Source organism: Cynocephalus volans, chromosome 3, assembly GCF_027409185.1.
Source record: "Cynocephalus volans isolate mCynVol1 chromosome 3, mCynVol1.pri, whole genome shotgun sequence".
Classification (NCBI taxonomy): domain Eukaryota; kingdom Metazoa; phylum Chordata; class Mammalia; order Dermoptera; family Cynocephalidae; genus Cynocephalus; species Cynocephalus volans.
In genome coordinates this window covers 173,312,587-173,325,918 of record NC_084462.1, presented here as the reverse complement: position 1 = coordinate 173,325,918, position 13,332 = coordinate 173,312,587, and the positions used below count along the sequence as shown (strand labels likewise).

Below are 13,332 nucleotides of genomic sequence, written 5' to 3'. Positions count from 1 at the left end.
TGACAGAGAAGGGCTCCCCAGAGGATGGGAATGAAGTCAGCACCAACAGTAACAGCACCATTCCTGACACCGCGCATGTCGGCCTCCGCACCGTGAACTAAACCCATAGGCCTGGGTTACTGTCGTTCCCAAGAAACCACGGCTCAGAGAGGTTCAGTGACCCAGCTGAATGACAGCTGGTGGCAGTGCTGGGCTGCATACCGAGACAGGCCTACCCTTTCCATGAACTAATGCTCTGTTGTTCTGTCTCTTCCTTCTAAGCTCTGCCCGTGTGCAGGATAGACAGCAGAACTCCACCCTCTTAGCAGACAAGTCATAGGAGCAATTAGAGATGGAACGGTCCTAACACGTGTGGCTGTGAAGGGCCAGAGCCTGGAGAGGAGGCATCTGGAGGAGCTCTGGTGGCTCTCAGACATGAAGGGACCCTGGAGGGCATGGATGCAGCCCTCTCATTTTGCAGATGGGGAAACAGGCCCTGGAAGGGGAGGGGACTTGGCCAAGGCCGGGGGCAGCAGGGAAGCATAAGTCCTTGCCCCCAACTCAATGCTCCTCTAGCTGGAGAGGATCCAAAGGCAATGGAATGAAGATGTAGGCCTGGAAGGATGGACAGGAGAGGGATGAGGGGTACGAGGCCAGCCATGTGCTCTCCTGCTGAAGGGGAAGAGGGAGGTGGCAGGACAGGGACCCAGGACGGCCAAGATTGGCCCCAAATCCGGACATGGGCCAACCCCAGCCTTGCATGGCAGGGCAGGGCTGTCTGAGCCTCCGCTGAGACTCAACCATGGGAGTATGAGCCCCTCCCTTCTCTCCCCAGGGATAGGGCAGCTCAGGTGTCTCCCTATAGTGACAGGACTTAGGACCTCCCCTTACTGGGCCAATAGCCAAGCCTCTTCCTGTGGAGATGATGTAGGGCCCAGCTGTTAGCCAAAGCAGCTGAACGTCACCTTGGCATCAAGTAGACATGAGTTCAAATTCTTGTTCAGCCCACAGCCCACCCCATCAGAGTCTCATTGGTCCATGTTTAGAGTGGAGATAATAGCATGTATGTTGCAGAGTTCTTGTGAGATCAAATCTGTGACTCCCGCTCCACAAGATAATCAGGACTGCCTCTCAGATGAGATGACATTTGAGTAGTGAAGAAGCAAGCCACATGGATAGCTGTGAGGTGACTGCTCCAGGCAAAGGAATAGCAGGTGAAAAGGCCCTGTGGCAGGAGCAGCCCTGGCAGGTTGGGGGGCAGCATGAGCATGGGGGAGCAAGCCAAGTGATGAGTAAGAGGTTGCAGGGCCGGATCACAGCCGAGCCTTGTAGGCCACAGGGAAGACTTGGGCTTTGATTTGATCTAACATAAGATGAGAGCCATTGCAGGTTTTTGGACGGAAGAATGTTCTGGTCAAACGTGTCATAACAGGATAACACTGGTTGCTGTGTTGGGAATGGAATATAAGGGCCAGGGCAAGGAGCTACTGACAAAACCCAGGCAAGAGATGACGATGGTAACCTGACCAAACAGGTCAGGGTGGGAGTCATGGAAGTGGTGAGAAGTCAGGTTCTAGATATACTGTATTTTCGAGGCTAGAGTCAGGCGGATTTGGAAATTGAAAGAGAGACATCAAGAATAATTCTACCCATCGTTTACTGGGCCCTCAAGCCCTCAGCCTACAGCTGCCCAGGTTATACACGGCACAACTCCAGTGCAAACCGTGCCCTCTGAAGTTGTGTGCTGGTAGGCAGCCCTGTGAGAGTTTACTCTGTGCCAGGCCCTGTGAAAAGCATTAGGATACAGTGATCTGTTAGTATTAGTCCCTGGAGGGTCCTGCACCAGTGTCCTTGCATGTGGCTTTCTGTTGAATGTACTACACTTTCTCACATGTCAGAACCACAAGGTATCGCTGCTGGGGCTGTGAGTGTACCCCCTTCTGAGGACCAGGAGGTGGGGACAGCAGTGGTGTTGGGCAGCAGGGCTGGGTGGCAGGATCCCTGCTGCTGGTTTCCTTATCCTCGCCCTCTTGCTCACCTACAGAAGCAATTGTAGAGTCTGCCTTGTACAAATGTGTCCTGAAGCCCCTGAAAGAAGCCATCAACTCCTGCCTGCATGAGATCCACAGCAAGGATGGCTCATTGCAGCAGCTCAAGGAGAACCAGCTGGTGATCCTGTCCACCACCACCACCGACCTGGGCGTGACCACCAGTGTACCGGAAGTGCCCGTCATGGAGAAGATCCTGCAGAAGTTCGCCAGCATGCACAAGGCCTACTCACCTGAAAAGAAGATCTCCATCCTGCTCAAGACCTGCAAGCTCATCTATGACTCCATGGCCCTCGGCAACCCAGGTAAGTGGGCAGCCGGGAGGGGCCTGGGCTAGGAGCCTTCTACAGGAACCAAGGTATCATTGGGTCTGTATCCCCTCTCCCACAAGGATTCCAGAGCCCCTGGAAGGCCCCTGGCACTGGAGAAGCCTTTCCAGATTCAGGGGCCCCTTGGGGAGTGACTGGTCATGGATGGGATTCCTGGGCACATCCCAGGACTTAGCTGGGACCATGAGGAGGGCCATGATTGACTGCCCCACTGGAGAAAGGCAAGGAAGCCAGCCCATACTGTGCCTTTCTGAGAATTAGGAAAAGGTGCTCTATTTGTTCCCTAGGACTGTTGAAACACAATATTACAAGCTGGGTGGCTTAAACAACAGAAATGTATTGTCTCATAGTTCTGGAGGCTACAAGTTCAAGATCGAGGTGTCAGCAGGGCTGTGTTCCCTCTGAGGGCACTAGGGAAGGATCTGTTTCAGGTCTCCCTCCCAGTTTCTGCTAGGTCCTTGATTTGTGGAAGCAGGACTCAGATCCTCACATGTATGCTCTTTGTGTGCATGTCTGCATCCAAATTTCCCCTTTTTATAAGGTCACCGGTTATATTAGCTTAGGGGCCCACTCTACTCCAGTATGACCTCATCTTAGCGAATTATATCAGCAAGGATCCTATTTCCAAATAAGGTCACATTCTGAGAGACTGAGGATTAGGACTTCAACATATGACTTTTGAAAGGGACAAAATTCAAGTCCTCATAGCTGCCTTAAAGAGTTTGCACTGATTATGACTCACGAGTGCACGGTCAGTCAGGCAGGGATGCTGGTCTGGGTCAGGCATGCCTTAGCCTGTCTGGGCTTGCTCATGGGTCTGTGGTCAGAGGTGAGTTGGTTGGAGGCTGGCTGGTCTAGGATGGCCTTGCTCATATGCTGGGTGGTTAACTAGATGTTCGCTGCTCTAGGATGGGGGGAACTGAGCCCTGAGTTTCTCATCCTCCAGCAGGTTAGCACAGGCATATGCCCATGGCAGTAGCTGGGGTCTTAGAGAGCAAGCAAAGCCTGCAAGCCCTGTTGAGGCCTGGCCCTGAACCAGCACAATATCACTCTAACACATTTCATTGAGTTGTTTAGTCACAAGACCAGTCCAGATGCCGGGGTCGAGGAACACATCCCCTCTTGATGGGAAGAGCTGCAAAGTCACATCGAAGGGGTGCGGATGCAGGGAAGGAATCACTGGGACCATTTATAATTGATGCTCCTCCAGGCAGACAAGAGCAGGCATCACTGCACCACGGTGCTCACCTTAAAGAACAGAATGTTGGCTGGATTTCATCCTCTAGTCCCCCCTGCAGCTGAATGCCCTTGTGCAGTGAGCGGCCTGTGTATCTGTACATGGCAGCCATGGTAATGGAAAGTGGAAGGATAGTCACCTCTGTAGCCACCTAGACCTGGGTTCAAATTCCTGTCTGTCACTTACTACCTGTGTAAATTTGAATGACTGACTTAACCCCTTAAGGCCCATTTTCTTTACCTGAGGAAGCTGCTTCACAGAGAGGGGAAACTAAGACCCCTGATGGTTCAGAAGCCATACTCTGTCACTTGTGAATATTAGAAACAGCATATGTAAAATGTGGACCTCAATGCGCAGCACCTAGCAGGCTCAACATATGTGGCTATTTTAGGAGAGCGATTCTCTCCAGTTCCCTTGAGAAGAGCTGGCCAGTTTGGCCAGAGGCCAACAGAAAGTAGTTGTTGCTGTGTAATTGAGGGTTCTGGGTCCCCTCCCATTGATAAAACTTCCCTCACAGACTTGGTACAGGCTACGATTCTGGGTTGGAGTCACTTTTTTGTGTAAAACCCACATTTGTTGGAATGAATAGTGTTCCCCAAAAGCAGATGCCACACTGAGTTAGAACTACACGTTTAACTTGATCCTAATGCTGGAAAGGTGATTGGAAAAAAGAGCCTTATTGCAGAAACAGGATATAGTGAAATGTTTGTTTTCACAGCATGGACATTAGACTTAGAGCTCAGGTGTCCTGTGCAGTCTGGAGCCCAGAGGACAAGCCCAGGATGTGAGCACCACACCTGAGCAACCTCTTAAAATAAATCCCCAAAGAAGTAAGGTGGGGGGCAGCAAGCAGCCTGCAGAACCCAGAGCTGTCAACGAGCTTGATATGGTCAGCCCTAGAGGTATGGAACCCTGGGAAAGTGTCCCCATACCTAGCAGCAGCAACATGGAACTGAGATTGAGAACCTACCATGACCCTGCCAAGGACTGGCCTGAAATAAGCCAGGAGCCTTCTCAGACCTTCTCAGAGTGAAGCAGTCCTGGATCTGCAGCAGCTGGAGGTGGGAGATAGGCAGGCTCAGGGGTGACCTGCATGGTGTGCAGGGGGAGCAGCAGTAAAACTGGATCAAGCTGGAAAGGAGACCGGAGACAGAGTCCTCGTAGCACCCTGTGCTGGGAGCAGCCTCAGACAGGCTGGCCCTGGGACCTTGAAGGAACAGGGAGGAACAAGATCCAGGTTTCCTTCCCAGCTCTGCCCCTTCTCGGCTGTGTGACTGTGTTCAGATTACTTAGGGGCTCAGCCTCAGTTTCCTCCTGTGTTAAATGAGTACAACCATGCCACCTTGTGGGGCTGTCTTGAGGTTTAGATGAGTCTGATTTGCAAGTTACCCAGTGGCCAGCACTTAATAACTACAGTTATTTCCTTCCCTGGCTGAATTTCTACTTAGGGGAACCATTTGCACCTGGGACTTGTTGGGCTGTGGGGTAAAATCAGAACCGAGGGCTCTACAGACCCTGAGACATTTACAGAGACAGCTTTAGGCTGGCAATGGGCAATTCCATTCTGAGCAAGTCCTGGCTTACCCAGGAACCTGTGGCTTCCTGGCATTCTTTTAAAAACCCAGTCATTTTGCAGTGACATTCAAGCACCATGATTTTTTTTTAATTGACAAATAAAGTTGTATGGGTTTACCATGGACAGCATGATGTTTTGAAGTATATATATGAGTACATTGTGGAATGACTACATCTAGCTAATTAATATATGCACTACACCTCACTTAGTTACCATTTTTGTGGTGAGAATCAAACACCATGATTTTTGCTAACAATGAATTTGCTAACTAAAAATTTCCAATGAGCAGGACTCGAGGAGAGATGGAGGGGAAATCAAGGCAGTTGCTAGCACGGGGGGCCTGGGCGCAGCATTTGGAAGGACGGAGCAGAACCAGGGCACTTATAGTCCCCAGCCTCATGGGAGAGATGGGGGAGGCTGGGATCTCTGCTGATCAGTAGCCAGGCCCAGGCAGGGACACCCTGAGCCATGATGTCAGGTCAGGGTCAAGGTCCCATGTGAAAACTCCCTGCCAGAAACCAATGGGTTTCTCATCAGGGAACAATCAGTGTGCTCCTCCCACCACTGGATGAGTTTCATCCCAGTTCCATCTCTGCTCTAGCAGGCCAGGGCTTCTGCACTTGGAGCCTCTGCATCTTCACCCGGGATGGAGCAGGTTCTGCCAGGGAGAGCAGGGGATCTTGGGTTTGTCCACAGTCATGGGTTTGAACCCCAGCTGCAGTGCTGTAGCGTCAGACATTCATTCCACTGAGCCTCTGCCTGTGTATAAAGTGGGCTTCTCAAGTTGCCGTGCAGGGGGTGGGTCAGCACACGGAAAGCACCTGGGCAGCGTCTGCCCAGAAAGTTACTTCCCAAGCCTTGGTTTTCTCACTCATAAAATGGGGCTAGGGATGCCTCTCTCGGGGCTGCTGTGAGGATCAGAGTCGGTGTGTGGGTGCTCAGATGTCAGGATGCAGGAAAAGCTGCCTCCCTACCACATTCCCAGAAAGGTGGAGGCTGAACCCACTGAGTGGTTTCTAAGCTGGTTTCCACAAGGGACCCAAGAGGCCACCAAAGGGACACAAGACAGGCTGGGCTCCAGGCCAGCCTCACCCCAGACAACCAACCTGTACCTGTTTTACCCACAGGGTTCTGCGTGGGATTTTGTTTGAAATAAACAGTTCTGCTGCTGTTTTTCTTAAACCTTTAATTTGGAAATAATTGCAAATTTCAAAATCTCCAAGAATAAAAATAGGACATTGAAAGAGGGACACCTGCATACCTTGTGTGGATTGTTAACGTCTTACCCCCCTCGATTTATCATTACGTACTCGCTCTCTCTCTCTGTCTCTCTCTTTCTCTCTCTCTCTCTCTCCATCCATTTTTTTCCCTGAATCATACAACTGGGCCTTTTGCCCCTAAATACTTTGCTAAGTATTTTATGGAATGTATGTAAGTTTGTAGAGTTACACAACCCTTACATAACCACAGTAGAGTTTGTCCATTTCATAAATTTATATTGACACAATGTTTTTATCTAACCTGCCATCTAAACTTCCAGGTTGTCGCTGGATCTAGTAAGGTCCTTCTTAGTATTTCCCCCTTCAGTTCAGGATCCAGTAAAGGGCCAGGTAGTGCATTTAGTTGTCAAGCGTCTTTAACCTCCTTTAATTTGAAATATTCCCATAGACTTTCTTTGTCCTTTATGATATTGATATTTTTGAGGAATACTAGTTTTCTTCCCTACCCCCACCTTTTTTTTTAAAGTTCCTCATTTTGTGTTTGTCAGATGTTTCCTCATGATTAGATTGAGGTTTTGCATTTTCAGTCAGATCCCAAATGATTCTTATTTTTTGTCTTTAATTGACACATATTAATTGCACATATTTATGGGTTACATTGTGACATTTTGATATATATGGACATTGTGTAATGATCAAATCATGACTTTTATTTATTTAATTAATTAATTAATTAATTTTTTTAAAGGATGACCGGTAAGGGGATCTTAACCCTCCACTTGGTGTTGTCAGTACCACACTCTCCCATTGAGCTAACCGGCCATCTCTATATGGGATCCGAACCCGTGGCCTTGGTGTTATCAACACCACACTCTCCTGAGTGAGCCATGGGCCAGCCCCAAATCATGACTTTTAAATTCTCTTGGGACTTTGAGATTTTAGGACTAGGCCCCAGGCATTCAACTCACACCTCCCTCCTGCCGGATATTCCCAGCAGCTCTTGTGGTTCATGGCCTTGCTACTCAAAGTGTGGTCTTCAGACCAGCAGCCCTGCACTGAGCCCTGGGATCTGCCAGTGATCCCGTGTAGAGGCAGGACTCCAGCCTGAGTCCTGCCTGCCTCCACCACCAACCAACTTGAAGCAGAAAACAGCCCTTCCCTCCTACCCACTCTACTCACCCATCCTGTGCCAGTCCTGCTTGCGGATGTCGCAGGCCCCTCATCTCAGGGGAAGATGCCTCACCTGCCTGCCCTCCCATTGCCATGATGCTGGCAATAGTAGCTTGATGCAGTACCTGTATGAAACAAGAATAAAATAGGGTCCAGCTGCTGGCAATACCTGTTGAAAGAGTGAAAAGAGGGGTGAACTTGGACACACAAGGTCTGAGTTAATCAGCCATGCCATCTTTTCCAAAAAGATAGTTGCTATTATGCCCATAATGCAGATGGGCCAGGATTCAAACCTTGATTTATCTCACTCCCATGCCCGTGCTTTTACCACTGTACTAAGCAGCCAGCCTGGGAATAGGCCCCAGGTTTCAGAATCCTAATCCAGTGCATTTTCCACTATCACAAGTTTAGGGTCCTGGGTCAGAAGGATTGGGGAATTCACGAGGCAAACGGCTTTTGGTAAACTTGGCCCTCCATCCTGCAGCCAGAACGGTATGGGCGCCTCATGGGCTTCATGAGGCTTGGTGAGAGCAGTTAGAACTTCTAGATCTGTCTCTCCTATTACTTTGACAAACAAGTCGTTCCCACCTCTTCAATGTCTGAGACCAGGCATTCAGAGCCAGTCCTGCTGTTGGGGAGAAAGAGACTCAATCCAAGAAATCCTCCTTAAGATGGAGGGAGGAAGAAGGAAGGAGGGAGGGTTACAGGGTGTGAACCTTCTAATGTAAGGAGAGGACGTCGAAGCCAGCAGGCTGACTTTTTGGTTCCTTCAGTAGTCTGTGATCACCCTGCTGCCACACGCGCTTCTGGAAATGGAGCCTGGGTCCTGGCCTGGGGCTGGATGTGGGCCCTAAGGGATGGGGATGGAGTCCCAGGTCCCTCATCATCCACCTTCCTGGTAGAGGCCACAAGTTCAAGAATCTGCAGCTGGTTCAGGCAGGGATGGTGGCTGGGGAAGTGGATGGGAGGAGGGCTCTCGAGGGGGACTCCAGGCACATGGAATAATGTGCCTTGTGACATTAGCTGGGGGAGGAGAGGTCAGAGAGGGAGGTCCCTAACTGATTTATTGTTGTAAATTGATTGGTAGTATTTTGGTGAATTGCTTTCTTGTCTTTTTGAGATAGATAAGAGATATATAGGTAGACAGATAATTAGTCAGGGAAACACTTGCTACTGTAACAGATAAACCCTATCATCCCTAACTCAATAGAAGTTTACTTCTCACTTGTGTAAGTCCAATTGAATGTAGGAGGGATGGGGGTGAAGAGCTCTGCTCCACATAGTCATTCAGGGATCCATGCTGAGGGAGGCTTCCTAGGTCCCCCTAGCCATTGACATCCGGGTGACAGAGAGAGAGACAGAAAGGAGCATAGTCCTGGAAGTGACTCACAACCTTGCTTTTCCACCCCACAACAGAAATGGAGCTCAGGCCCTCTAAGATGTCATGTTCTGAGGTTTATAGGACATAACCATTCTTGCTTTCATAATGATCATGTCTAATATTTATCAGTCCATGCTAAGCCCTTTCCATCTGTCTTGTCATTTCATTCTCACAACCACCATGAGGTGTGGACATTATCATTCTCCCCATTTTATAGCCGAGGAAACTGAGGTCCAGCTGAGTTAAGTGGCATGCTCAGTTTCCCATCTGAGCAGGTGAGTGGTGAACTAAGACTCGAATCCAGGTCCTGAGCTGAACCACTGCGCCCCTGCCTCTCCAGCCTGCCTCCCCAGGGTGTTCTGGGGTCAGAGATGACCTTAGAAAAGACAGACCCAAGTCGTGTGTTGAGTTTCGCAGCTCCTGCAACCTGTGCCTTTTCGAACCAGGCTGGGACTTTATGGCTTCAGGCCTCTGAGCCCACAGCCTACATAGCTGACTGGCTTGTGGGTTGAGCTCTATGAAGAGGAACCCGGGTAACTGGAGTGATTTCTTCAGGGATGTGGTATTGCTCAGAGCAGAACTGAGACTTAACCAGCATCTCTGCAATGTGCAAACAACCAAGGACAGCTTCAAGGAGCCTAGTGGGGGAGAGGAGGCTGTGTTTTAACCTCCCGTCAGCCACAGACTCTACAGGTGACCTCCAACTGACCATTTCTCCTCCCGGGGTTCACTTCTTTCATCTGTGCAGCTGGGTGGTTTCCAAACTGGTTCCAGAGAACTCTCTAGGGGTCACAGACATAGCTGGGAGCCACCTTGGGGTGGTGGAAGGGGCAACTGAGAGGAAATGAGCAGGCCAGCCCTGCTACGCCCACCCTGAGTCAACTAAGAAAGCTGAATTGTGCAGAAGATATTCCTTAACAAAAGGCTACCACTGCAAACATAAATTTAAAATTCACTGCTCTAAATGGTCTCTACTTCTTGTCATCTTGTGTTTTTATCGAATAAATTTATTCAACGGTTCAACAAACATTTATGGACAATATAGATGTTAACAGCAAAACCCAAGAAGACCCAGTCCCTGTTTTTAGGATGTTTACAATGCAAGCAAAAAACAGAGCATTAAACAAGCAGCAATCATGCAGTGTGATAAACAATATTCATTCATTCATTCAGCAAGTATATTTGTTAAACACCTACTACATGCCAGGCACTGTTGAGACATTGGATATAATCAGTGAGCAAGATAAAGTCCCTGCCCACATAAAGCTTACATTCTAAGCGGGGATAGACAGGCAGTGAACAGTAAATAGAAATGCAAAAATACATCATCAGATGCTAAAACATGCTGCTAGGGTGAATGAAACAGGGTAAGGGGACTGGGGAGTGTCAAAGGAGTTTATTGTTCTAGATTGGGTGGTCACAGAAGACATCTCTGAATTAATGTATGATGTTTACTTTCTTCATTCTGCAATGACAGGACCAGGGAAACCCATCATAAGGGCATCAAACCTAGTTGGTGGGGGGGAAGAAGTCTTCAGGGAGGACTTCCTGGAGGAAGGAAGTGGCTTTACATGGGGGTCATGGTGGAGGACAGGGACCAAAGCAGAGCCATTGTGAACCTTGTGCTGCCCCAGGATTGCTGCATCAGTCACCTGCCTTCAGTAAGAGCCCAGTCAACAAATGGGGGAGGGGGGCAGGAAGTTATGATATGATAATAAATCCCTTCCTCTAGATTAGGGGTCTGTGAAGTACGGCTCCCCCATCCAATTCTGGCCCACCACTTGATTTTGTAAATAAATTGTTTTGAAACACAGCCACAACCATTCATTTCCACAGTGTCTAGGGCTACTTATGTTACAATGTCTCAATTGAATAGTTGGCACAGAGACCATGTGGCCTGTGAAACTAAAAATATTGACTTTCTGGCCCTTTTCAGAAAAAAATTTGCTAACCCCTCTTCAGACAATGCTTCCAAAGTGACAAAACCTTATTTCAGCCACCATTTGATGTTCACAACAGCCCTGCGTAACAAACTGAGTGATTTTTATTATTATTCTCCAGTTTTCAGGTGGGAAACTAAGGCTCAAAGTAGCTTAGTGAGTGGCCCCCATAATGTAGCTACTTGAGTGACAGAGTTAGGAGCCTTATAATCCTCATGATCTATGTGACCCAAGTAAGCACCCCTCTGTTCATTTTTATCTGAAAGAGAGTTTTCCTTCTCCAAAATCTCCCAACTGATGGAACATGCGTGAGGCCCCCAACCAGCTCTTTATACATACCTACAGATGGCAAACAGATGTAACTTGGCAAAAAGGAAAGCAGAAATTACCAGGAAGTGCAGGCTGCCTCCAGCTGAGCTTTTGAATGCACAGCCACATGCACATGATCTGGGATCCACCCAAGACAGATGTTCAGATCACAGGAGAATTACTTTGCAACTGTGTCCCAGCATCCCAGTGGTGCTGCCTGAGGTGCCTCTGTACATAAGTCTGAGCCCTAAGCCTTGGGCTCCAGGCTTTCCAGGAAGGAGAATCCAGCACTAGCTGCGCTGGAAGGATGTGCTGGGAGCCGGTGCACTTAAATGATGCTTGAAGCTTGTGTTCGTCTCCAAGTAGCTGTCAGGTCAGTGTGCCTATGTGGATATTTCTCACCCACATCAGGGACAAGCAACCCAGATTCTAGTCCCAGCTCCACTACCAACCAGCTGTGGGGCTTAGAGCAAATTTCTCCCATGTCTGAGCCTCAATTTCCTCGCTATGAGGTTGTACTTGATGAATCTAAGGCCAATGATGTGCTAGAGGCAGCCCATACCAGCTCATGGGAGCACTTGTATGCATTTCTTTCCAATTCCATGTTCATGTTGGTAGCTTGGAATTGGCCATTGTGGAAATATTTATATCATGGAAATTGGCAAATGCGTCAAATTCGAGCTTTCTTCCCTCCTTTGGAGAGTGGTTGTTAAACATTTCCCAGCACACCTCTGTCTAAGGCCCACAGCAAATCCCAGCATCTAACCACGACTCTAACCCTGGGGAGGACAGAGTGGTGCTCAGTGAGAATACACATGCTGGGGGTGGAAAAGCAGTGATGGGCAGAGGCTCAGAGAGGTTTAATGACTCGTCCCAGCTCATACAGCCTCCATCCCTGCCCTCAGGGAGCTCATGGTGTGAGGAAAAGTGCAGGCTCTGAAACAGTCAAGGTGTTTGGGAGCTGGAGCAGGAAACCTCCAGCTGTGCTGGAGGATGTGGGAGAGGACAAGGAGAGGTGGGGAACAGGAAGGTGGGGAGGGTGCCAGAGCAGGTGGAACTGTGGGTGCAAAGGCCTACAGGAGTGAAAGTGTGTTCAGAGTTCAGGCAATAGCCCATGATTCAGCACAGTGGAATGTTCTGTGGGAAGGTGGTGGAGGCAGAACGTCATCCTGAGATGGAAGATGGAAAGTAGAGTAAGCACCAGTAACTGGGGCAGTCCAGGAGGGCTTCATGGAAGAAGTAGAACTTAAAGAAAGAGTGTCGGGCCGGCCCGTGGCTCACTCGGGAGAGTGCGGTGCTGATAACACCAAGGCCACAGGTTCAGATCCTATATATGGATGGCCGGTTGGCTCACTGGCTGAAAAAAAAAAATAATAATAATAATAATAATAAAATAAAGAAAGAAAGAGTGTCAAAGTAGTAGGAGCATGAGATTCTGGGTGAGAAAAAGCTGCAGCCAATCCAGGTTCACCACGTCCTAGCCATGTGACCTTAGGCATGTAGCTTAACTTCTCTGAGACTCACTTCCCACATCTGTAAAGTGGGTGCAATGAATCTAACACACCTCACAGAATTGGTTTAAGAATTCATTGATATATTAATAAAATAATAATAATAATAATTCATTGATATGATATTTATAAAATATGTTTCACCTTTTAAAGTGTCACACAGATGTTGATGCTGTGTGGGAGGTGTAAGACTCTGGCTTGCCAGGTAGGTGAGTGTGGCAAAAGCTAAGGGCAGGATGAGGTGACCTATTCTGAGGCCATTGACCAGACAGTTTGCTGGAGGAGAGTAGGTAAATTGTGTTGGAAAAGTGTCTATGTGCTCAATCATGGAAGGCCTTGAACACCAGGGTACAAGATCTGGACTTGATTCTTGGCAATGGAGAGCCATTGATGGTTCTTGAAAAGAGATATAGCATGATCAGAGCTTTAGTCTCAGGAGATGAGTCAATCAAAGGACATTGACTGCTGGGAGGGCAGGCTTAGGGGAGTAGGGCTGGAGAGAGCAAAAGGTGGGGGTGCGGGAAGCAGTCAGAAGGAAGATTGGCCTGGGGCTCTAGCCTGACTGGCCATGAGGGGACAGAGGGCCCAGAGGAAGAGGGGCCTCCCAGGACTTGCCTCTCAGGACTGGGAGG

General features: G+C 48.9%; 1 protein-coding gene across 1 annotated transcript in view; it reads left to right on the top strand.

Annotated features, from left to right (window-relative positions):
• RIN3 (Ras and Rab interactor 3) overlaps positions 1 to 13,332 on the top strand; it is a 136,374-nt gene that overhangs the window by 106,062 nt on the left and 16,980 nt on the right. Inside the window, exon 7 of the mRNA XM_063091435.1 lies at positions 2,024 to 2,332. Coding sequence (XP_062947505.1) covers positions 2,024 to 2,332 — 309 coding nt within the window. The remainder of the gene's footprint in view (positions 1 to 2,023; positions 2,333 to 13,332) is intronic.